Source organism: Nannospalax galili, unplaced genomic scaffold, assembly GCF_000622305.1.
Source record: "Nannospalax galili isolate Female #2095 unplaced genomic scaffold, S.galili_v1.0 scaffold697, whole genome shotgun sequence".
Taxonomy (NCBI): domain Eukaryota; kingdom Metazoa; phylum Chordata; class Mammalia; order Rodentia; family Spalacidae; genus Nannospalax; species Nannospalax galili.
Window position 1 is genome coordinate 73,205 of NW_008339441.1, and position 25,140 is coordinate 98,344.

General features: G+C 48.4%; 1 protein-coding gene across 2 annotated transcripts in view; it reads left to right on the forward strand.

The window, feature by feature from the left end:
* The first annotated feature begins 2,677 nt into the window (after positions 1-2,677).
* The window catches only part of Cry2 (cryptochrome circadian regulator 2), a 35,453-nt gene continuing 12,990 nt past the window's right edge, over positions 2,678-25,140 (forward strand). The window contains exons 1-9 of one of the 2 annotated variants that reach the window (XM_008834150.3): positions 2,678-2,931; positions 10,332-10,440; positions 12,439-12,581; positions 13,976-14,160; positions 14,858-14,946; positions 22,914-23,054; positions 24,048-24,359; positions 24,580-24,731; positions 24,827-25,029. In XM_008834150.3, coding sequence (XP_008832372.1) covers positions 2,720-2,931; positions 10,332-10,440; positions 12,439-12,581; positions 13,976-14,160; positions 14,858-14,946; positions 22,914-23,054; positions 24,048-24,359; positions 24,580-24,731; positions 24,827-25,029 — 1,546 coding nt within the window. In that variant the 5' untranslated portion in view covers positions 2,678-2,719. The remainder of the gene's footprint in view (positions 2,932-10,331; positions 10,441-12,438; positions 12,582-13,975; positions 14,161-14,857; positions 14,947-22,913; positions 23,055-24,047; positions 24,360-24,579; positions 24,732-24,826; positions 25,030-25,140) is intronic. The other variant, XM_008834149.2, reaches the window with a different exon arrangement.

The following is a 25,140-nucleotide window of genomic DNA, read 5'->3' on the forward strand; positions in this document are numbered from 1 at the left end:
TTTCCACTTCTCCAGCCATGTACAGCTTTGTTTTTACCTAAAATCCCAAAGTGGACTTTGTCCTTCAGTATTCTTTCCAGTGCCAGACTGACTTCCTGGTTCTGAATGTTGCCCAGGTAATATCACCCAGGCACTAGGCAGCTGTTTGGTAAAATGATTCATCCTTATCAACTTGATAACACAAGCTACACAGAACAAAGACAATGACACAGCAAGCAACATGGAACCACCCAGTGTTTCAAGTCTAAGAGGGCCGTATTGCCCCTCTGTCTTGATTGAAACTGTTCAGCTTGGATGTTTACGGACAGTATCCATGAGAAATAACTGAGTTGTTAGGCTTATCTTTGCTTTTTATTATTACTATAATTTTGAGGGCTTAAAAAATGAATACAAATCTTATTCACTTGATCACTTCTATGTAAGAATCAGGGCCAGGCAAGACAAAATTGTGAACACAGATCCTGCTGTTCAGAATAGCAGCTGCTAGTGTGGTGTAAGCACTCATTATGTCCAAGGATCTATTACCATCCCTACTGCATTTATTAAGAAGGTGAGGAACAGAGTGGCCACCTAGCTTATCCAAGGTCACAGAGAATAAAAACAACAAGAATTTGAGCTCAGCCACTACAAGAAGTCAGCCTTTACCACCCCACTGCACTTCCTCTGGTGACAGCCTAATGAGTAGGAAGGGACAAGTCACATTTATCATCCAGCAAATATTTGCTGACTACTTACACGTCAGGCACCAGAGTAAATATTGGGAATACACAAATAAAATAGCCCAGTCTGTCCTCACAGAGTTCACAGTTTATAGATACAGTGTTATGGGAGTTCAGAGAAGAAAAAGTGAAGAGTCATCACCTTTGAGACTATTTAAGAAAGAACCACCTCCTTACTTTCCCTATTCTGTTCCTAGCAAGCCATCAGTCTTGTGGGGACCAGAGGAGGTAGACAAGGAGGGAAGTAATGCCTCAAAAGAAATGTAATGGCAGGCATCAGAAGAGGCCTTTGCAGAAGAGATTTAAAAAGGGGGTTAGGGTCAAGCCAGGTGCAGTAGTGTACACCTTTAATCCCAGCACTCCAGAGTCACAGGCAAGTGGATCTCTGTGAGTTCAAGGCCAGCCTGGTCTACACAGTGAGACACTGTCTCAAACAAAGCAAAACAAAACAAAGCAAATGAAGGTCAGGGTAAGGCAAGAAGACTGGCACAGATCTTTAAGGAGCCTGCCAATCTGAGACGTTAGTCCCTTTGACTCATACAATCCTTCAGTGCTAGACCAGGGAGATGCAACTATAACTAAGCTACAGTCTGCACTCTTGCGCTAATAGGCCAGTGATCAGACAAAACACCAAACGAGATGGAACCCTATGTAGGCTGGGCCCAGGCAGCAAGAAGGTGACATCTGTCCTGAGCCACAGAGTAAACCAAAGTTAGAAAGGGTGGGACATGTGATCTATGCTGAAGGAACAGTGTGTAGGAAGCCCTGGAAATGAGAGAATGCCTAGGATTGCAATGACACCCTGGTTCAGAAAGTGGTGCCAATTAATGCCAGTAAATTGCTGACTAAATTGCTAAATTCCTTCACTGTGCTTTCCCAAGTTTGCCAAGGGTTCTGAGCATGGGATCAACATAAGAACAAATTGAAACAGTTCTCCACTGGCTAGCTCCAGAGCTCCAGCCTAACCAGGCCATTTTAGCCTATGCTCAACACCTTGCTGCAGTCAATCAGAACACCCTGTACTAGACTCTAGAAAAATCAGAAGGTTTCCCCCAAGGAGAGGTGAGGGGACAGTGCCCTCCATATCTCTGAATCCCACATGGAATTCAGTTCAATGCTTTGGGCACAATAACGCCACTGGAGCTACTAAACACAGAGAAGAGGAAAACAAATTAATTGAGGCCTTAATTATTACCTCAACTCAAATCCTCTGCAAACCCTGCCTCTGCTCCCAAGCCCACTTCTGCACTTCCTCACCCCAGGCTCTCTCTCTGTTCCATGCAAATGCCAGAATTCTCAGTACTGAAGGGTAGCTTCGTGGGTTGAAAGCAGAAGCTTTGGAAATCGGGAGAAACTGAATCGAATCTGACGAGCGTTATGATATTGAGCAATTCATTCAAACTGGAGCGCCCTAAGCTTGCTTCATCTGTAGAATAAGACTAAGAGGCACCTATTTCATTGGGATTTGTTGAACGAATGTAACCGGGTTGCACCGAGAAGAGAAAATAAGGCAGTCTCTATATGGAAATCACAGGGTAGCGTTCAGTGAACGGGAAGGGCCATAGGATGTATAGGATGCCGCTGGTGAGGTGATACAGGGAGGCCGCGTCAGCTCTGACAGTCACCACAACCCCTGCCTGCCCAGACAGCTCATTCCAGAAACAGGCCCTGGGCAGGACGCCTGTAAGGGATCCGGTGTCCGCCGAGACGCAGCCCACGCGGAGCCGACGAAGTGCCGGCCTGCGTCACTCGCTTGGCTCCCTGCTGCTCCCGGGCTGGACCACACATGGTGGGAACGTGAGGGGGCGGGGCCCGCGCCGCCTCCGGGCCAATGGTGCGGCGGGAGGCTCCCAGCCAATCACAGAGGCATTCCGGGACTCGAGGGGGCGGGACCTAGGAGAGGAGCGGCGAAGTCATAGGTCACTGGGCGGGTGGTGGGCGGAGCCCGCGGCACCTACAGGGGCGGAGCGGCGGTGGTGGTGGGCGCAGACAGCTCAGCGATGGCGGCGGCGTCTGTGGTGGTGGCGACGTCCGCTGCGCCGGCTATGGCTGTGGACGGCGGGTCCTCGGTGCACTGGTTCCGCAAGGGGCTGCGGCTCCACGACAACCCCTCGCTGCTGGCGGCCGTGCGCGGGGCGCGCTGCGTGCGCTGCGTCTACATCCTCGACCCGTGGTTCGCGGCCTCATCATCCGTGGGGATCAACCGATGGAGGTGAGGTGGACCCCGGGCTGCGGGCCGGAACGCTGAGGGCTCGAGTGGTGAAGCCGGGGCGGGAGCCCTGCGTCCCCAGTCTGCGGCCACCGCTGACAGCGCTTCCGCCTCGCGTGGCCCATTTCTCGGGCCCCGCGACACGCCTGGAGGCGCAGGTCATGACCCCCCCCATCCCGGGCAGACCAGACTCTCGAGCCCCAGAGACCGGAGATTGTCCTGGCCGCCGACCTGAGGTCGGTACCTGGCAGAATGGGGACGTCCGGGCCTTTTAGGGGTGTGCCCTGGGAGGGGCGAAAGGAGACGTGGTGTGAGGGCCGGGACCGCGCTGGGCCCCTGAAGGTCTTCCCTAAGCCTCGGGTTTGTTTGAATCCTCCCTTTTTCCCCATTTGGGCAGTCCTGGAGGTGTCTACCAATCCTGGCTTGGCATTAACCATAATTGTAAAGACCCCCAAAGGCATCTTCGGATGCTCCTTAATCCTTAAAAATTTTTTATTTAAATTTATTTATTGGGGCGGGGGGCGTGCTACGGCACGCATATGGAGGTCAGAGGGCAGTTTGTGGACGTCTCCTTCCACCGATCGAACAATCGAACTCGGGATGTCAGGCTTGGAGACACGTGCCTTTACCCACTGAATCTTCTCACTGGCCCTTTTAAAACGTTTATTAGAGAATCGCTTCACCTATCACCCCCCACCCCACGTCCTCTGTTCTGAAATGATTTTAGAGGACAGGTGGCCCATTCTAGATGAGACGTTTTGGAACTGATAAAAGGATAAGAAGCAAGAAAAACATGATATCAAGAGCCCCCACCCCTTCCGCATGACTTCCAGGAGGTGGAGTCCTTTCCCAACATCATGGGAAACAATTACTAGGTGGCTGGTGTATTTTCTCTGTAGCCAGTGTTCAAAAAGCAAAGAGTTGTGATATACTGTGTACCCATCACTCTTTTTAAATGCCTCCCAGCAGTCTCTTGGCTTGTTTGCATTGTGCAGAGGGATGTTTGCTTGTGGCCTTGTTGCACAGATAGGCAGGGTCATTCCCAGGAGACAGCGACTCTCAGCACCTCATTCTTTCCTCTCCAGGAGGAGTGTGTCCTGCTAGGTGAGAGAGTGCTTCTAGCAGCAGGTCTATTAAATGCCCCTGCCCCATTTATGCCAAGAGAACTAAAGATAGGTCTCTATGGGGCCTGCCCACACTCTTTTCAGCCTGCTCAATTGCTCTGTCTTGCTCCAGTTTCCATGGATAGGAGGTTGAGTTTGACAAATGGCCATCTCTAGTGTGGACATTAAACCAAGCCTCAGACTTTGCCCTCCTCCCTCCTTTTGGCAGTGTGCCAGTCTGTGAAGAGTAAATAGAATCTGACTACATGTTTGTTAGGTTGTCATGAAGATGGGTCTTCTTTTATTGGGATTTGGGGAACATTGCCTGGGACTGTCTATATTCCTTTGTGATAGCGGAGGTAAAAAATGAAGGGCAGCCAGGCGTGGTGGTGCACGCCTTTAGTCCCAGCACTTGGGAGGCAGAGGCAGGCGGATTTCTGTGAGTTCAAGGCCAGCTGGGGCTACAGAGAGACCTTGTCTCAAAAATACCAAAAAAAAAAGAAAAAATCAGTATCAGTGGTAAGTGCAGTGTGAACAAAGTAATCGTCAAATAAGATGCCAGTCGTTTGGGAAGTGAGGAACACTGATAGCACGGCATGCCCTGATGCACTAGTTACTTCAGGTATTGAGGAAAAGGCAGAGTATGAGTAGTGGTTAATACTGGGTTTAAGGGGCTGGACAGATGGCTCAGCGGTTAAGGGCCCTGACTGTGCTTGCAAAAGGGCCCGGGTTTGAGTCCTAGCACCCACATGGTGGCTAACAACCATCTGCCTTTCCTAAAATACAAAAAAAAAAAAAAACAAAACAAAACAAAAAAAAAAACTCTTGCTGAGTGAATTCTGATTTACTAGGAACTTGGTGTTTATGGATTTGGGGGGTGGGTTATACTTTTGTGATCGGCCTTTCAAGAGAACAATGCAGAAAAGAAATGCAGTTTAGATGCCTGCATGAGATCTCCCCAAATCAGAAGCCATGTCAGAATTCAAATGTTCATTGAATGGTGATTAGTGAGTTGCCCAATACTTACCAGGCAGGGCTGTGGCTGCTGCTAGCCCAACAGCAAATAAGCAGGTGTAGGTCTGTTCCCAGCACTCCTAGAACCTGCATTTTGGTAGAGAAAGACGTGTAAACAACCGTAATGGAGGAAAACCAACTACCATGTAACAAAGAAGATGGGGGGCAAACTATGTCAGTGTTTTTAAATCTTGGCCTCACATTGGAATTACCTAAGAATCTTTAAAAGCTGCCCTGGTTTCCCTCCCTCATTTCTGAGTCAGTTGTCCTAGCTTGGGCCCTGGGTGTTTTAAAACACCATAGCAGCCTAGCTTTCAAAGCACTGTACCAAAGAACCACAGAGCTGAGCCAGCAACCTGGAAAGTCTGTTGCTGCAGTGCATTGGCAGGAAGCCTAATTAGCTTTGGCTTTGAGGAGAAAGAGGTGAAGTAATGCAAAACAGATCAAATATGGTAACTGCTCCAGGGGCCTGGCAGCAGACAAACTCAGAGCAGCCCATCCATTGCCCTTGCTCCTGATGGACTGAGGACAGGGCTGCATACTGTTTGGTACACTGAGTTGGAGGCAGCTGGGGAGCCGTGGTGTTGACCAGCTGCACTTCTGCATAGCTACCGTATGTGTAATCTTCCAGCACTGCCTCTGGAGCTTGGAAGGAATCAGAGAGGATGGGGCACTGTAGCATCATGGCCCTGTGCTCCACTGCTTCAGTAACTTGACTCTGAAAAGCCTCTCTGGAAGGGCAGCGTCCCTCAGCCAGAAGTGGGGGATCAAAATCTATCCTGTGTCACACTCATGCCTTCCTACACTGACTCCTTTCTGCACAGCAGTTTCTGCTATTGGGATCAGATTAAAATAACCATGGTGGCAGTTAAAGAGAAAGGCAGTCAAGAAATTCATGTATCTGTTGGCATAGAAGGCTACCATGTTCCTTGCCTTGGAGATTGTAGGAAATCTGTGGACTAATTGAAGCTATACAGACCTCAGGAATTTTTTTTTTTCTAGCATCAATTTGCCATTTTCCTTGACCCCTTGTTTCCCAAATCTGTTGCATCTAAAAAGGAGGTGTTAAAGGCAAGAACTGCAGCAAAAGGAAACTGTGAACAGCTTCTAGATTTTAAAATGGGCCAGACTCAGGCCATTTTCAGTTACCCACCCCCTCTCTCTGCTACAATGTAGATAGATGCTGACAACCTTCTCTTCCTACTTGATTGAAATCATTTTGTCCCTGGCTGTATGTGGTACTTCTTTCAGAAGCTTCCAGGACAGAGTTGATAGAAATAAAATATGTTCTCTCAGCCATTTCTCTCAAAATTAGTAAATGCTGTGAGCAGGGAACTGTTAGCTGTCTGGTGAGAACGAGCATCTCCCCAGTGTTGGGAACCAAACACTGTTGGGCTGTGGAAGTGGGTCATTCCACCTCAGAACTTGGGCAGCAGAAGGGATGGGATCTGTAGTAGAAGTGGAGCCATTCCTATTTCTTTGATCTGTTCACTGTGACTCAAGCAAAGGGCTTCACTGTTTTGTTGCTGAGGGCATGTTGTGCCCAAGAGAAGTGAAAACTATCTCTCTCTTTGAAATTTAGGCAAAAATAACTATTTTCAGACAAAAAGTCTGAATGAGACTTAGGAAGCAGTCCCCGCCCCAGACTGGGTTTGGGTTGTCCTTTTCCCTGAAGCGTAAGCTCTCTTAATTACTTAGAAGTGAATTTCTATTAATATCATCTATTATCAGTCTGCCAGCCCTTAGTATCATCATTATGGTTAGATAACCTTGGCTTGAAGCAGTGGAACTTGGTCAAGGACAGTCTGGACCTCCCTCCTTTCCATTAACATCAAATAAACCAAGTGTTTTTCAACACAGAATTTGCCATCCCCAGAGAAGGTGCTGGTGAGTATGTAATTGTATTCTGAAAGACTAGCCTCATAAAGTTAATGGATGGCAGTTTTCTGAAGGACTAGCCTCATAGAGTTAATGGATGGCAGTTTTTTCTCTATTTTGGGGAAATGCCAATTTGGTTTTCTCCAATTCTGTTTGCCTCTGGCTCCTGAGAACTTACATAATGTAATTCTGGTGCCTAATCTGAAGGGTGTTGTTTAATCTGAAGGGTGAGCCTTGACTGTACCCATAGGACCGTGTGCTCTGGATTGTGGCCATGTAAGCTGCACTTGGAGCAAGGTTGAAGGTCAGGCCCCAATGCCACCACCTCCAGTGCCCAGGCCATTTTCCTTTGGAGTCCCCCTTCCTGGAGTAAAGAGAAGCTGGCTGCCTGCAGAGGTGGGGGGCTCTCAGAGAGCACAGAAGGAAGGCCCAGGATTCTCCCTGGTAAGGAAGCTTAGGCCTGCAGGTGAGCATGCCTAGTAGCAGTGTTTTTCCAGTGCCTTTGGAGCAATACAAAGCTGTCATTAGGCAGGTCTGAAATGTGGTGCCATAGCAGTGGCCTCCCTTTCTCTGACTGTCTGGAGGCTACCCAAGGTCCTCCTGGTCCTCCTGGGTCTCCTTCCTCTTGCCCTCTGGGAAGCTGTCCTGAGTCTAAGAGTGTAGTCTATCTTCTAGAGCCATGCAGGTGATCATACCAAAGTGCAGATTCTGACTCTGGCAGTTCGGGATGGAGCCTGAGCACCTGTATTCTAGCAAGCTTCTGGTAGTTCACAGCCAGTACTGCTGAGCCTCCCACCACACTCTGGGGAGTAAAGACTTGGCAGCCTTTGAATTGGATTCTGGTGCTCCCTAAGGGCTGAGCCCTATGCTGTGTTGCCTGTCTCAGTGTGCTGCTCAGAGCAATGGATGTGCTCCCTGCAGAGACAGTGGAACTTGTGGCTGAGAACACACATTGAACCCTTGGGTCCCCAGGCTTGAGTTGTGGCCACTTACAAGGTAGATGATGCTGGGGAAGTTACTTAATTTCCTCATCTGTAAAATGGGAGCCATAATGGCAACCTACTTCACAGGCCTGTTTGAGAATTAACTGAGATAATGCATGTAGAGCAAGTAGAGTGCCCTGCTCAGTGAAGTGCTTACTAAATGTCACCATTGTTTGGTTGCTGCTATAGTCCCTTCTGCTTTCTGCCTTGTCAGTAGAGGGCTCTTGTCAGTACTGAAAAGGGCAGTCAGCGCTCCTTTAACGATGCTGTAAGAAGCTCTTTTACTAAATGAGGCCTAAAAATAAAGCTCTGTAGAAAGTAGATTGCAACATATTCTAGAACCTAGATTTTCTGTGCATTTCTGAGTTATTTTTAGCTGAGATTGAAGCGAAGTCCTCTGCATCTTGGTGGGCTCTGAAGGTAGAGCCCCTCACAGTGTATGTTTGGGACACTTGTGGGGGCCTCTGTGGAGAACCATTAGTCCTGGGCTTATGGAATTTAAATGGTTACTTTCTAGGCCTGTTTCAGTGACTGATGCTATCTGTTCCTCTGAGTCTTCCTTATTTTTCTTGGGAGAGGAGCAGAGCTGTGAGGCCTGAGGAAACCAAGGAGATTGTGCTTGCAGATCACTTAGCATTCAGATGGTTTCAGGTTTTCAAAAGTCAGAAATTTGCAGCAGGGGACCTTGGGGTATGCTGTCCATATCTTTCCGCTTGAGTCTCCTGTCCCAGCACTTTAGTGGGCCTGCCTCCTTGTGCTTTAGCTAACATGATGCTCTCTGGGCAGGGCTCTGGGCGGGGCTCCTGCTCGAATGTGGGCCTGCAGTACTGGCCATGGGATGCTGTCGTGACATGTTTGTCAGAGGCAGCAGCAGGGGCTGGTTCTGCTTGGCAGTCTCTGTAAGCCTCCAGTATCAAGGTATGCTGGCTTAGCCGGGCTTGGGTCCAAGGAGGAAGATACGCATGCCTGTGGGTTGCCTGGATGAGGAATTCTAAGTCAGGAGTCTCATAGCCCTGCCACTGAAATGTTTAGAAATGAGGGACTGGAGAGTGGGCTCAGTGGTTAAGAGCACTGGCTTCTCTTGCAGAGGACCGGGGTTCAGTTCCTAGCACCCACAGGATGACTACCAACTGCCTATAACTCCAGTTCCAGGGGATCTGACACCCTCTTCTTTTTTAAATTTTTAAAAAAATTTTATGTGTACATAAATGTATGCCTGCATGTATGTATACTGATGTTGTGCAATGCCCATGGAGGTCAGAAGAGGGCATCAGATCCCCTAGAACTGGAGTTACAGACAGTTGTTAGCTGCCCTGTGAGTGCAAGAATTGAACCTGGGTCCTCTACAATAGCACCCAGTGCTCTTAATTGCTGAACCATCTCTCCAGCCCTTGTCATTGGGATTTTGAATCACATGAATAGTTAGCTGGTTAAAATGTTAATATAATTTAAAGCTAAGACACTGAAGGGACTCAACAAAGGTTCATTTGCTTTCCCTGTTCCCTCGTGACCCAGCTCACCCAAGCATGTGACAGTACCACCCAGAGGTACCTTCTAAGAACTTGTCGCTCTTGGAATGAGAGCCTGGTAGCCAGAGGAATGGAGAGGTCAGAAGAGGGAACCATCTGCCAAACAAAGTCTTAGTAGAGACTAGCTTGTGTACTGGGCTATAGCATTAGAAATACCTACAGCCCGAGCCAGGCATCGTGGTTCATGCCTGCATCCAGCACTCCAGAGGTGGAGGTGGGAAGATGGTGCATTCAAGGCTAGCCTTATAGCACACAGTATGAATGCAGAGAGGACACAGAGATGGCTGGAGCAGGGTAGCTAGGACTCCCCAGGGCTATGGAACTTTGTCACTGTGTGCCACTCTGCACAGTTGGCTTCTCTCCCTTCTGTGTGATTCTCACAGCAACCTCATACTGGGCAGGTAGATGCATACCATACCTGAGGCTCAAGGAACTGTGGGACTCTGAGAGGCCTGAAGCCATCTACCAAAGTCCCAGAGGACAGCCCAGACTGCATGTGTGGCTGTAGCATTAGGCATGCACACAGAAACACAGCAATATAAGCAGCTCACATTTATCTCATGAATTCTATGCCCAGGCTCTGTGCCAAGTTTTCCTTGTGTTACCTGATTTTATTTTCTTACCAAATCTGTGAGTACTAATATCTTAGCGGGTCTGCAGGCACTGGTGGTAATTCCATACCACAGATAAGAAAACAGGCTGAAGAGGTTAAGTTGCTGCCTAATATCACACAGCTAGTCAGCAGCAAGGTGACCCCCATCACTCCTGGGCTGAACCCAGGCCTCCAGTCCTGCGTTCCCCACCACCACTTGTCTGTCACCACCACTTGTCTGTCTGCCTGCTTCCTTAGGAAGGAGCCCCCTTTGTTACTCATAAGGCCTGTATGGACTCTGCAGGTTCCTACTTCAGTCCCTGGAAGATCTGGACACAAGCTTAAGGAAACTGAACTCCCGCCTGTTTGTGGTCCGGGGACAGCCAGCTGACGTGTTCCCACGACTGTTCAAGGTGAGTGTGTGTGAAGGGCTGAGAGAGGAGAGGGAGATTCTGTGCCTAGAGTCTTCCCACAAACCCAGTGTGATACTGTTCTGACTGACAAAATGGAAATAACCAGTCTAGTCTGACTAAAATGACTGCTAAGAGGTCCAAAGCAAAGGCAGCTAGCTGGTCAGCTTGTGGGCATAATGGAAACTGTGTTAAGGAAAAGAATTCTGTGAAACCAGTGTCTTGTTGGAAAGGCCCCAGCTCAGCCCAGACATGTGATGTGGTAAGTCCTTCCACCCTGGCTGCTGCTGGCTTCCTTAAATGTTTTCTTAGCTTAAGCCAGTACCTTTTATTAGGGCTCATTCGTGCCAGGACTTTGAGGGTGGGGTTTCCTGTCTAACAAGGGGTACTGCCTACCGTGATTTGCTCTGCTTATCAGGAAAAATGTCAGTCATCCTTTCTGAGGGAGTGTTCCTGTTTCCCTGTGCTAAGCAATTAATAAAATCCTCTTTTGGGGACCAGCCCATTTCTTCCCAGCCCCTTTAAAAAGCATGTTTTGGACCCAAGCAGAGGAATAAGTTCTCATGGAATATAATTCTAGAGCATTCTTCATCCTCAGTAGCACACAGTAGTTTTATGTCCTCTCCACTCCAACTCCATGTCAAGAGGGAAAGTTTGGTGCCAGAGTAAATAGATTCGTAATTAATACACCATCATTCTCTTCACTCCCACATCCCCTCACCACTGCCCATAACCATGCACACACCCTGGACATATTTTGAGGGCCAACTGTGAGTGAAGCCAGTGCCAAAGGCTAACGTGTAGTCACTTACCCCACACCAGTCCTGAGGGGAAACCCACATGTGCTTGTGGCCTGGAAACAGTAGTCTCAGGCTCTGACCCAGAGCTGTGTCTTTTCTCACCATACCATATAAGTACACTCGCTGAGCTGGGGTTGTGGCTCAGTGGCAGAACACGTGCCTAGCATGTATGAGGCCCTCAGTTCCATCCCTAGCACCACAAAAAACCAAGATGACAACAAAAGCCATTTTCCTTTCTTATTCCTACACACTGTTCCTCTTTCCCCCAGCAGCTCAGAGGCCAACCTAGGTGGGTTGTCATTCCTCAGTCATAACCTTCCTCAGGGTTATGTATGTATATATGATGTCATCTATGTGAACTACTAAACATAGTAAGAGCTCAATAAAACTTCAGTATACATGCTTAGATCTACTCCCCAAGGGGTTAAATCAGTCCCTTTGCCCATGAGCTCAAAGCTTAGGGGACCACGACCACAGACTGGTTAGAATTTGTTTTCCTCCTTACTAGTTACATGCTGTAGGGCTTTCTGTGGGCTGTCTGGAAAGCCTTTCACTAGGCCAACTTTCTCCTGCTGTTGCTAGGAGACCAGGAAATTCCTAGCAGAAGTGACTGAAGACAGAAAGCTTCTCAACCTAGGGCCCCTCCAACCTCTGGACTAAGGATAGCTTCTCCCTCCTCAGCCCTGAGAGCTGGAAGCCTATTAGCTCTGTTTGCTTCTGGCCTCAGGAGTGTTGCTGTGGAAACCATTAAGATACTTCACATAGCACAAGTCTGCCAAGAAAACTAGGTCACAAGTTTGCAGGCTGTAAGGAGGCCTGGGAAAGCTTTGCAGAGCTGGTAGGAGGTGGCCATCCTGTCCCCAACTGTCTCCACTGTGAGTCAGTCTCTATCTCTGGGCCAGGAGCTCCCCTGGGAGCAGTGTATTTATAGTTTCATTCTGTCACCTCAAGGCCACAGTAAGTGTACACAGCCTTCCTACTGATTCCATGTTGGTCTCACCCTCCTGGCTGTCCTCTCATACTTTCAGCTTCAGGTTCTTTACTTTCCATTTTAAATTGTTGTGTGCTCGCTGACCTTGGTTTGCTCTGTAGTCATTCTAACTTGACTCAAGACCAGCTCCGTTAGCTCCCAGGGAAGAGCTGAGTGCCTAGATCCCTCTCCTCCTCAAACTACTGAGCATAACAGATTCTCTCCCCACAGGAATGGGGAGTGACCCGCTTGACCTTTGAATATGACTCTGAACCCTTTGGGAAAGAGAGGGACGCAGCCATCATGAAGATGGCCAAGGAGGCTGGTGTGGAGGTGGTGACTGAGAACTCGCACACCCTCTACGACCTGGACAGGTGAGAGATGGGGCCCTGGGTTAGGTTGCCCATAGTGAGGGTTGGTGATTTGGGGCCCTACTGAATAGAACTTGAACCAGTTCAACAAGAGGCCAACCTGGCTCATGAGATTCCGTGTTTTCTAGAAGCTGGGCAAGAATGGGCCAAAGTTGGGGGCTGAAGTCTCCAAAAGGTTACCCAATTTGAATGACAAAAAGTCTAGTCAGATCCAAGCTCTGGAAGCAGGAAGGATCTCCATTCTGGTCCCCATAAATCTGCCAAAGTCCCATTGTGCCTCATGCTCCCTACTTCTACTGTGCCCCTGAATAACTGTCCTCTGACCTTGACCCCATCTGTCACCCCTGTCTGTTACCCTTCTCATGTTGTCTGCTCCCATGGGCCCAGTTTCCATCCCTAGAATTCCTAGGCCTGCTCTTCCTGTCTGGGTTTCCAAGTCATGCATTTTGGTGCTGTTGGAGAGCCCTAGGTAAGGTACTGGTAAACACAGCAGAGCCTCCTTCCCCAGTGACCAGTCTCTGCTTCCACCCTCCACTGCCTGCTGGAGCTGTCACCCTCCTGCTGTTGTTCCCTGCCCTCCCCCAACCTAGGGCTAGCTGCCAGGAGGCTGGGTCACACAACTGTGCATGTGAACCAAGCCCTCAGGAGGAGAGGCTGGGTGTGGAATTCTTTCCCTGCCACTTTTTTTTTTTTCGTGCCAGAGGAGAGGAGGGACTACAGAGGCATCAGCCAGTTTCTGTCATGGCTAATGGGGGCAGAGCAGAGAGAACAAACTGGGAAATGAGCTCACCTAGCCAGCCAGGCCTTGCATAAGTTCCTCCTCTGCCAAGAAGAGACCAGGAATCTCTGTGCACACTGTTCTAGTCTGTCCTCATATAAATAGTTCCATTCTCTTCTATAGGCTTCAAGTCTAGTACTCTATGTTTCTGTTTACTGCAATCCCAGTCTCTGATTTAGGGAGCATCAGATGGCCTCCACCTGTCTGCTCTAATAACTAGGGCTAAATCTTCCAAGAAAGGAGCATGTCTCAACCCTCACCAGAGGCTCACCATGGTATAGAAAGAAACCTATAGTGTGGTCAGATAGGCCCAGTGCCCAGGAGGCCCATGGTGGGGCTGGGGAGTGGTCTGTGTCATTAGAGAGATATGGTCAGTCTCTGTCTCTAGGTAGCTCCATGTGGACACCAGAGAGCCTGGATTGGCCCCAGCTTTGGCCCTGCCTTGCTCCATTACCTGAGGTACCTGCTCCAGCTCCCTGGGCTTCGTTTTCCCTCCCGGTAAAATGGAGATGCACTCGGGTGGGACCATGAGCTGATGAGAGCGACCCTCAGAGCTTCTGAGTCTTGGCTCTTTTAAAAGGCCTCATAAGTGACTGTTGGTGTGCTTTGGGCTCCCCAGGATCATCGATCTGAACGGGCAGAAGCCACCCCTCACCTACAAGCGCTTTCAAGCCATCATCAGCCGCATGGAGCTGCCCAAGAAGCCAGTGGTTGCTGTGACTAGCCAGCAGATGGAGAGCTGCAGGGCTGAGATCCAGGACAACCATGATGACACCTATGGTGTGCCCTCCCTAGAGGAGCTGGGTACGTAGGGCCTGCCCCATGGCTGGCTCCTGCTTCTGGTTGTGGCAAGTGACTTGATTGTTACCTTCTTTATCAAAGTAAGGTGTATTGTTACAGAAAATACTGGCCTGGTGACACATGCCTATAATCCAGCACTTGGGAGGTGGAGGCAGGGGGAACAGGTCAGTTCGGACTGCATGAAACCTTGTCTCAGAAAAAACGGTTTAGAAGATATGGAATAGCAAAGCTGTAAATAACAAAGGATATGACCCCACCCCCAGGATGACCACACAAAGTTTGGAGTGTGTCCTTCTAGTCTGCTGCCTGCATTCCTACAGTCTTTTTCTGACTGGGACTGCTCTGTGTATTTCCTTCACTCAACAGTAGAGATACTGTCTGGTGCTGGGATCAGTGGGTATCTTAGCACTAGGGTAACTAGTATTGTTTTCTTGGTGCCAAGCCCACTCTTCCTTCTCCATTCCCTTGCCATCCATCTTTCCATCCAAATAAATTACCTTTTTTACTTCGAGGATTTTCTCAGTTTCCAGTAGCACCAAGTTCAAGGACTGTTTTAACTTTTCACAGAATTTAAGGAACCAGATCAGTGTGAACAGTGGAAATTATAATTCTTAGGATTTTGAGCGACCTTAAAAGCATTTTCTTAGCTGTCTCTGAGGTGGCCTGACCTCCAGGCCTGTGACCTGCTGCCCTCTTACAGGCTTCCCCACTGAAGGACTTGGCCCAGCTGTCTGGCAAGGAGGAGAGACAGAAGCTCTGGCCCGCCTGGATAAGCACTTGGAACGGAAGGTATGATCCTGTTTCTGAGCCATAGAACTACCAGTACTGGAGCCCACACAGCAGGGCATGTGGGTCAGCTTCATGTCCTTTGGAGTCTCTTTGCTCCCATCTATTAAAACTGAAAATTCCTCCTGGTGGCAGAATTAACATCAGCATCAACAACAGCAGCTCCCGTTTAGGGTCCTTTCCTCGTGCTGGCCCCTGGTTAAGAGCCTGATTGTATTAACTCCTTTCATCTCTCCGTTGCCCTACAAGGCAAGCATTGGGGTTCCCATCGAACAAATTACAGAACTGAGGCGTAGAGAGGTTGAGTAACTTGCCTGAACTCACGCAGTTGGTAAATAGTGAAGGTAGATGCAGTTCCATGTGATCACACAACTTATGCCCAGATTGCCTTTCTTCTGTGGGCAGGTTCTTTATACTACAAGGCAATCCAACTAGGCTTGGTGGCTCATGCTGGTAATCCCAGCATTGAAGAAGGCTGAGGCAGGAGGATCACTCTGAGTTACAGGCAAACCTGAGCTACAGAGTAAAACCTGGTCTCTAAAACAACCAAAAAAAAAAAAATCAATTTTTAAAATGTAAAGATTCAGTCCATAAGATCAATCATTTGGGGTCAAGCATCCCCTATCTTTTGCTTGATCTCCTCCAGGGCCTTACTTTCCATTTGCTCATACCCAGAGAGCAAATGGCTACTTTCTATGCCATCGGAATTGGCAAGAGGAAAGAAAGAGGCCCCGAGGCTCTGTTAGCAGTGTCCTGTGGTCAGCACCCTGAGACCAGAGGAGCAGAGCTGGCTCTGGTGACTGGAGCTCTGAGCTTAGTTCCACAGCCCTATGGTCTGGCTATGGTCTGGCCCTTAAAGGAACAGCTGTTTTGTTTCCACTCAGTGGAAAGGCATTTTGCCTAGCAGCTGGATGATAGCAACGGAACAAGGAGACAAGGCTGACCCACTTGGGAAGGGTGCTTTTCTAGCCTTGAAGTGTCCACCAGCCAGCACTGAGGCTATGCTGATAGTTTCAGCCTCCCTCAACCCAGCAAACCTTGATGATCCCATCTAGATGTTTCTCTTAGCTGTGACTTGAAAGCAAGTCCTTCAGATTTGAAAGATGGGGCCCAGTGTCAATGGCTACAAGGGGACCAGCTTTCTCTGTCCACATCAAGAGCTTTACCCAGGACTGGGCTGTAGCTCAGTGGTAGAGTGTTTTTCAAGTGTGCTAAAAACCCTGGTTCCATCCCTAGCATGGGGTGGAGGGGCCGAACTTTTCCCAGAGATTCTTAAGCTCAATTTGGCATTAAAGTTGGGTCAAGGGGTAGAGGATGGAAAGGACAAATGGGATGGCAGGAAGAGAATAATACTTTAGAATATAGGGGCTGGAGAGATGGCTCAGCGGTTAAGAACACTGACTGTTCTTACAGAAGACCCGGGTTTTAATCCCAGCACCACATGGCAGCTAACAACTGTCCATAACTCCAGTCCCAGGGGATCTGACAGCCTCTTCTGACCTCCGCAGGCATTGCATGACACGGGTGCACTTACCTACAATGCAGGCAATACATGCATACACATAAAAATTTTTTTTTAATTAAATTAAAAAAGATAATAAAATTTTTTTTAAAAAGACAAGAGCTGGGTGTGGTGGTGCATGCCTTTAATCCCAGCACTTGGGAGCAAGAGGCAGGCGGATCTCTGTGAGTTCAAGGCTAGCCTGGTCTACATAGTGAGTTCCAGGACAGCTGGGGCTACAGGGAGACCCTGCCTCAAAAAGACCAAAAAAAAAAAAAAAAGACAAGAATATAAAGAGCTAGCTGGGTATGTGGGCACGCCTTTGATCCCAGCACTTGGGAGGCAGAGACAGGTGAATCTCTGTGAGATCATGGCCAGCCTGGTCTACATAGGGAGTTCCAGGCCAGGTGAAGCTATAGGGAGACGCTGTCTCAAAAAAAAAAAAAACAAAGAAAAAAACAAAGAAAAGAGTAAGAGTTAAGCTGTGGCCTGATGGATTATCATTTTATTACTTTATAAGTAATTTTTAGAGGATTGCTCTCAAATCACCAAATGAGGAGCCTCCTTTCCATACACCCTGGAGGGCCTTCCCACGTGGAGGGGTTGGGCTGAAGGAGCTGTACCTGTCAAGGGGATTTACTACCTTTTTGGTTCTCCAGATATGAAGTGAGCAGCCATTTACATCAGGCCAGATCTGGAGAAGTCTCCAAAAACATAGTCTGCTTATTTACAGGATTAAGAAAGGAGAGGTTATAAGAGGGTTGTGGAGCAAAGAGCATCAGGCTGAATTATTAATGAGGTCTTATCTGTAACTGGCTTTTATAAGGGGGAATTTTAGCCGGGCATGTGGCACATGCCTTTAATCCCAGCACTCAGGAGGCAGAGGCAGGCAGATCTCTGTGAGTTCAAGGCCAGCCTCGTCTACATAGTGAGTTCAGGACAGCTGGGGCTACAGGGTGACCCTGTCTCAAAAAAAAGTCGCGGGGGGGATTTTTATGTGTCTTTTTTTAATTGAATTTTTGTGTATTTCATACAGAATATCTTAATTGTCTTTATACTCCCTTCCCTATTGGCCCCCTCCCCTACCCCCCAGATGTCCCTCAGTGCAAGTTCATCCACTGAGGTCTAGTCAGCCTATTTAGAGTCCCTCCCTTTAAGAAGGGAGGGTCATTGATGTCATTTTAGGCCTTGAAGCTGGAGTTGGACCATCGATTGATGTTCTCCAAAAAGGGGGATTTTTTAACTAATATAACTAGGAGTCTAAGAAGTAGCTTTCAGGCATACTTCTCTTCCTCACCAGCAATAATCAGCTGCCAATAATCCTTCAACTAAGATTGGGGCCTGATGTCCATTTCCACAGTTCTATGCTTGGTTTTTGTCTGCTTGAGTTTGCATGGGTCTTGTGCATGCTGACACCATTACTGTAGGTTCATACAAGAAGAGTTCCAGGAGTCTGTAGGACTCTTATTTCTGTATGGTCATGTACCTCCTCCCTGGCTCTCACAGTCTTTCCACCCACTCTTCCACAATGGTCCCTGAGCACTGGGTGGGTGGATTTTAATATAGGAGTCCTGTCCAAGGACCCACACTCTGTAGACTCTTATTCTCTATGTTTTGGCCATTTGTGACCTTTTGTGTTCCTGGCCCTGTGTTGCACGAGGAAGCTTCATTGGTGAAAATTGAAAAATGCATTAGTATTCTCTTCACCCCTTGTTCTATATTCTGTGAGCCTTAGGTGTAGAGGTTGCATCATACATGTACTACTTAGGCTTGGGCAATTCACAGAGAATCTCTGTGTGTGAACTCTGTAATAATCTGTTTGTTGAATATGAAGTTTCTTTGATGGGTGGTGACTGGGATACTTGTCTGTAAATTTAAGGATCTATATTTCGCACATAGTAAGAAATTACATTTGTCTAGGGATGTGACAGCCTTGGGGTTTTCTCTAAGATCTATGACCTCTCTAGCTATATGTGTTTGGCTAGGTTTATAGTACCACACATGTTTCCTCCCATTGAGTGGGCTTTAATTCCAATTAAGTAGCTGTTGATTATCCCAAGATAAAAGTGCCACTACTGCACCAACATCATTTGCTGTCCTAGTCATTGATGTGGTTTTAGGCCTTGAAGCTGGGGTTGGACCATCAATTGATGTTCTCCAAAGAAGGGAATTTTTAAAATTTTATTTATTTTATTTTATTTTATGATTTTTATTTTATGTGTATGTGTATATTGCCTGCATGTAGGTAAGTGCACCTGTGTCGTGCAGTGCCCTCAGAGGACAGGAGAGACTGTCAGATACCCTGGAACTGGAGTTATGGACAGTTGTTAGCTGCCATGTGGGTGCTGGGATTTGAACCCAGGTCTTCAAGAACAACCAGTGTTCTTAACCATTGAGCCATCTCTCCAGCCCCAAAGGGGAATTTTTAACTAACATAACTAGGAGTCTGAGAAGTAGCTTTCAGGTATAGCTGGATCCAGGTGTCACAAGAATGTTTAGAAGCAGACATCCTCCATCTGTTAGCTGTGTTTCCTCTGCATGAGCTCACTCTCAGGCAGATTCCTTTGAGCATTGTTCAGGATGGTCCCACAGCTTGTTTTCTGTCTGTTCAGCACACCAAAGGAACAGGTATACTTCTATCAGAAGCTTCAGGAAAATCCTAGAAGTGTTTTCATCAGCTTGACTTGGGCCATGTTCCCTTCCCTGGCTCAGTCACTGTGGCTAAGGATGGGGTGTTTTCCCTGGCCACTCCCAGAGTTGGAAAGTAGACTTAGCTCTGCTTCAGTCACTAGGACTGAGATTAAATCTTTATTCAAAAAAATATGATTTATGGGGCTGGAGAGATGGCTCAGTGGTTAAGAGCACTGACTGCTTTTGCAGAGGACCGGAGTTCAATTCCCAGCACCCACATGGTGGCTACAAACCATCGTTAACTCCAGTTCAGGGGAATCCAAAGCTCTCTTCTGACCTCTGCGGGCATTGCACGACACAGGTGCACTTACATACATGCAGGCAATATACTCAGACACATAAAATAAAAATAATAAATAAATTATATATTTTTTATGTTTCATTTTATTATTTTTATTTTATGTGTATGAGTGTATTGCCTACATGTATGTGAGCGTACCCGTGTCGTACAATGCCTGCAGAGGTCAGAAAAGGGCATTGGATCCCCTCAAACTGGGATTACAGATAGCTGTTAACCACCATGTGGGTGCTGGGAATGGAACCCAGGTCCTCTACAAGAGCAGTCAATGCTCTTAACTGCTGAGCCATTTCTCTAGCCCCAGCACTGAAATTAAAGAAGGCTGGTGCTCCAAGAACATGAGATGCTATTAACAAAAAAGGGGGCATGTTCTTCACCCTTGGTCTCTCTGTAATGGTATTCTGAGTATTAAGTATAAAAGAATAACAGAATTGGGCCTGGAGAGATAGCTCAGCAGTTAAGAACACGTACTGCTCTTGCAGAAGACCTGGGTTTGGTTCCCAACACTCACGTGGCAGCTAACAACTGTCTGTAAACTCCCATTCCAGGGCATTCAGCTCCCTCTTCTGACCTCTGCAGGCATTGTACAACATAAGTACACCCACCCACATGCGGGCAATCCAGTTGTATACATAAAAATAAAATAATAAATTAAAAAAAATTTTTTAAATGACGTGGTGGTTGCACGCCTTTTTCCCAGCACTTGGGAGGCAGAGGCAGGCAGATCTCTGTGAGTTCAAGGCCAGCCTGGTCTACATAGTGAGTTCCAGGGCAGCTGGGGCTACAGGGAGACCCTGTCTCAAAAAGACAACAACAACAACAACAAAAAGACAGAATTAAGAGAACCACCATTCTGCAAACCTCAGTGATGACACATACATTAATGACCACAGCCTCCACCAGGAATTGTGCATCCCCTGTAGACTTCCCAGAGGATCAAACCCAAGTCCAGTCCAATCTCTAGGACCAGCCACCAATTTGTAGGCAATACACTGGACAGAGGGTCATGTCAAACTGGACTATCTAGTTGTCCTGACAAGTCCAGTGACCTGAGTCCTTCCACAGAAAAAATGGGAAGCAAAAGAGGAAATGACAGGAAGTGTGTGACTGAAAGAAACTTAAATATGAAAGCTTTACAATTGGCCAAGGCAAGGGATACACATTTGGGTGAGGTAAAAAGTAGGTACTTAAAAATGCAAGGAAGGAAGCAGAAAAATGTAAACATTTCAAAAATGCAGGAAGTAATTATTATAAAAGTTGGGGCTGCTGTCACTTGTCGGGGGAGAGAAGGGACCTGTGTGGACTTAGCACATAGACCAGCTTCCTGGGTGGCTGGCAGAGTCTTGTTTCTAGAACTTTGCTGGTGATTGCCTGATGTTTGCCTAAGAAGAATTCAGTAAGCCACACATTTGTGTGAGTTTCTCTGTCTTTCATTTAAAATAGAAAGATCGGGGTTGGGGAGATGGCTCAGTGGATAAGTGCTTGTTTTGCAAGCATTAGGACCTGAGTTCAGATCCCCATCACCCACATAAAAAGCTGGTAGTTTAATATAGATTTGAAATTAGCTTTTTAAGGCTGGGTGTGGTGGCACATACTGGTCATGAGCCATGTTGGGAGGATGGCTCAGGCTTTCTGGTTATCAGCCTAGCCAAGAAAAAGCATCAATCCAGAAAAAATAGAGGAGGGCACCACCATCCTCTTCTGGCCTCCATATTCCCATGTACGTGTACACACATGTATGCATACACATAAACACAAAACACTGAAAAAAATTTTACAAGATTGAAACTGCAGGAAGAAAGGATAAGTGAGGCAAGGTGGTATGTATGCTGGTGAGAACTTAAGTAAAAGTCTAAGGAAAATTAGTGCTGGATGAAGCACACTGCCAATGAACACATGGTGCTTGAGGAGAGGCTGGGGTGGCATGGGTGCTTCTAAGCTCTGCAGACCCTCTTTAAGATTTGGGACTCAGTCCTCTGAATAGCACTAGTACTCCTCAGTATGGAAGGTGGACTAGAGGGAGCAGTCACCATCATCCAGTCTGTACTTAACAGTAGTGGATGGAATGAACAAGACACATTTGAGAACTGTTTGGGCAGTCCAGTTGTTGAGGACATGGTGAAGGGGAGAGGTTGTGATGGCCAGGCTTGTCCATGGGGGAACAAGGTGGGTAATGGTGCCTTTCTGAGAAGGATAGTCCATCACAAGGGTGAGCTTAAAGAAAGAGCAAGTTATGCATAAGGCAGCTGGAGAGATGCGGCTGGGCCACAGATACAGACCTGGTGAATGGCTGGGATGGTCCTGGAAGAGCAAGGGCAGGGCCCAGGGCTGCTGATGTTGAAGGTTGAGCAGAGGAAGGGGCGCCTACAGAAGATGGAGAGTGTTTAGCCAGATGGAGTCACTGATGCCCTTAGAATGGAGGAAGGAAATGGGAGGGTAGGCCACATGGTACAGTGCTGCTGACAACTCCCAAAAATACAAGGACCACAGTGCCTGCTGGAGTCAGTGGCTAGAGGTCACTGGAGGCTGCTGGCACCAGCAAGGTCAAGTGGCGAGGGCTTGGGAAATGATTTGAAGATGGGGGTGGGGTAGGGGTAGTAGAGACAGGCTGGCAGTGAGGCAGGAAAGGACAGTGTGGAAGCCCACTGGCTACAAGTTTTATTGTTGGTTTGGTTTTGTTTGCAGAGGAGAAATGAGATCATTTTTTGATGTTCTTGGTGTGGAAATAATGGTGGAGGAGAGGGCACTCACTGTGCCAGAGTACTGTGGAAAGAGACTGGAATCGAGTGAGAAGACTAGGCCAGCTGCAACCCTGTCTCTACAAGTGCCATAACCCCAAGAGAATCACAGAAGCCTTTTGAGTTCAGTTTTCATGTTTTCAGAAAGAGATAATGTAATGAGTGCTTCTCTGAGACTTGTTAAGGCCAAACAAGAATCCCTGACACAGTGACTTGGGAGAGCAGAGCTGTGTGCCAGGGACTGACTGTAAATGATAAAACAAGACCAGTGATACATGACAAATGGCATCAGAAGTGAATGGCTCTGCTGGGCCCCAGACATGGGTTGGGAGTTCTCTCTGTCTCTCTGAGTGTCTGTGATGCAGCAGCAGCCCAAGGTCTCTGGTGACAAGAGCAGGGACTGAGGAATATTTTTTTTTTCTGTAGAATAGAAACCCTTTTTTCTTTCTTCTATATAATTATGGTCTGTTTCATGCTTCAGAATTCTTTCCTATTTGTATTAATCCCCAGAGATGGGAAATGTTTTATTTAATAGCTAAGTAGCTGAGGGGCTAAAGAAATCATTCATAGTCATACCACAGACTAGGGCAAAGCCAGGGCAAGAACACCAGCCTCCCTTCATCCTAAAGTCTGCAGGTTGAGAGTGGAATGCAGTGCTCAAGTCCTGGCTCCTTGTTCTTTGGCTAGGCAAAGAATTCTCAACACTGTAACACTGAGACTTTTGCTCCTGTCACCTTCCCAGGCCTGGGTTGCCAACTATGAGAGGCCCCGGATGAATGCCAATTCCCTGCTGGCCAGCCCCACAGGCCTCAGCCCCTACCTGCGCTTCGGCTGCCTCTCTTGCCGCCTCTTCTACTACCGCTTGTGGGACTTGTATAAAAAGGTGAGATGCAGTTGGTGTGACATGCTTGCTCCAGGCAAGCACCCTCTGCCAGTCACCCTGGACCCTTGGGACTGGTCTGTGGGTCCCAGAAGCATTCTATCCAGAAAAGTGTGTGTGTGGGGAGGGGTAATTCAAGAGGTTGCAGAGCTGGGCACACTGAATCACTGATCTGCATAGACCAGATTCTCATGTGGCCCTGAAGAACAGTGGAAAAGTTGACCTCAGAGGGACCCTGGAGGAGGTAGATCAACTGACAGCAGATGAGTCGTGTAGAGACCTTCAGGGTAGGAAATAAGGAGAATGAGGCCAGAGATGGTCCAAAGCTGAAGGGCACTGCTGGCCTCTCTGGGCTGTGTCCAGACTTTAAGGAGCTGGTACCCATCAGTGATGGACCAACCTGAAGGGGCTACATTCTGGGTCATGCCATATAGCCAAGAAGCGGAGAACTCTGGAGTCTCTGGACTCCAGATCATCCTGTGCCTTTGTTTTTTAATGTCTTCCCCAGCCTTACCTGTATCTGGACTGGCACGGGCTAGCTTTGCCAGTTTGGTGGGTAGACTTGTGTTGGGAGGAGAATCTGCGTGGAGTCTTCGTGTCTCAAGAGTGTTGCATATAGCTTAAGTAATCAAAATAAGTGTGTGCTGATGTATAACTCCCTTCAGCTTTCTAGAAAGTAGAGCCAACAGGGACCCCTGAGGACCAGGATGCTGTGCAGTATTAAGGAGTTTGGCAGAGTCCTGTAGAATCTGCCTTTCCCTGCCAGCCCTCTGCAGCCTTTCTTGTTACTCAGAGCAGTGGCCCAGCATAGCTAGGACCTGAGTGTTGCTTCTCAGCACATTGTGAGCCTTCTATGCGCAGTCCCCTTGTGTGTCTCGGGGGTTCAAAGCCACCACACTTAGGAGGCACTCCAGGTTCCTCTGTGGGGGAGACTGAGCATTACAGTGCTAAAAGCTGGGTAGTTGCTCACCTCCATGTGCTACTCCCACCCCTCAGGTGAAGCGGAACAGCACACCCCCCCTCTCCTTGTTTGGACAACTCCTGTGGCGAGAGTTCTTCTACACGGCAGCCACCAACAACCCCAGGTTTGACCGCATGGAGGGGAACCCCATCTGCATCCAGATCCCCTGGGACCGCAACCCTGAGGCCCTGGCCAAGTGGGCCGAGGGCAAGACAGGCTTCCCTTGGATTGACGCCATCATGACCCAATTGAGGCAGGAGGGCTGGATCCACCATCTGGCCCGGCACGCTGTGGCCTGCTTCCTCACCCGCGGGGACCTCTGGGTCAGCTGGGAGAGCGGGGTCCGGGTGAGTGCTCTCAGTGGAAGCTGGCCTATACTCTGATCAGGCCCAATCAAGGGCAGCCCCCTTCTGGGCTGGGGGATGGGGTGGGCTCCCTGGGTCCAGGAGATCCCTTCCACATCCTCCCTACCCTCAGAAGAAGGGCTTTGGCTCTTTGGGGCCTTACAGTGACCAGGGAAGAGCCAGAGCATCAGGTCCCTAAGGAGGCTGGTTGTCCCTCCTCTAGGTGTTTGATGAGCTGCTCCTGGATGCAGACTTCAGTGTGAACGCAGGCAGCTGGATGTGGCTGTCCTGCAGTGCCTTCTTCCAACAGTTCTTCCACTGCTACTGCCCTGTGGGCTTCGGCCGCCGTACGGACCCCAGTGGGGACTACATTCGGTGAGGACCACTGTGGCCTCTTCCTGGATTGGGGGTACCCTGTAGCCTTTGAAGAAGAACCACAGTGTGCTGACAGGTCGTCCGGTGTGTTTCAGGCGATACTTGCCCAAATTGAAAGGGTTCCCCTCTCGCTATATCTATGAGCCCTGGAATGCTCCCGAGTCCATTCAGAAGGCTGCCAGGTGCATCATTGGTGTGGACTACCCACGGCCCATGGTCAACCATGCTGAGACCAGCCGGCTCAACATTGAGCGCATGAAGCAGATCTACCAGCAGCTCTCACGCTACCGTGGACTCTGTAAGGAGCCCCTGCCCCTCACTCAGCATCTTACCCACCCAGGGGAGGACAGAACCTGAGGGCAGGGAAATCAATGGGCCTGCCCAGATGTTTGCTGTCCTCAGGCTGAAG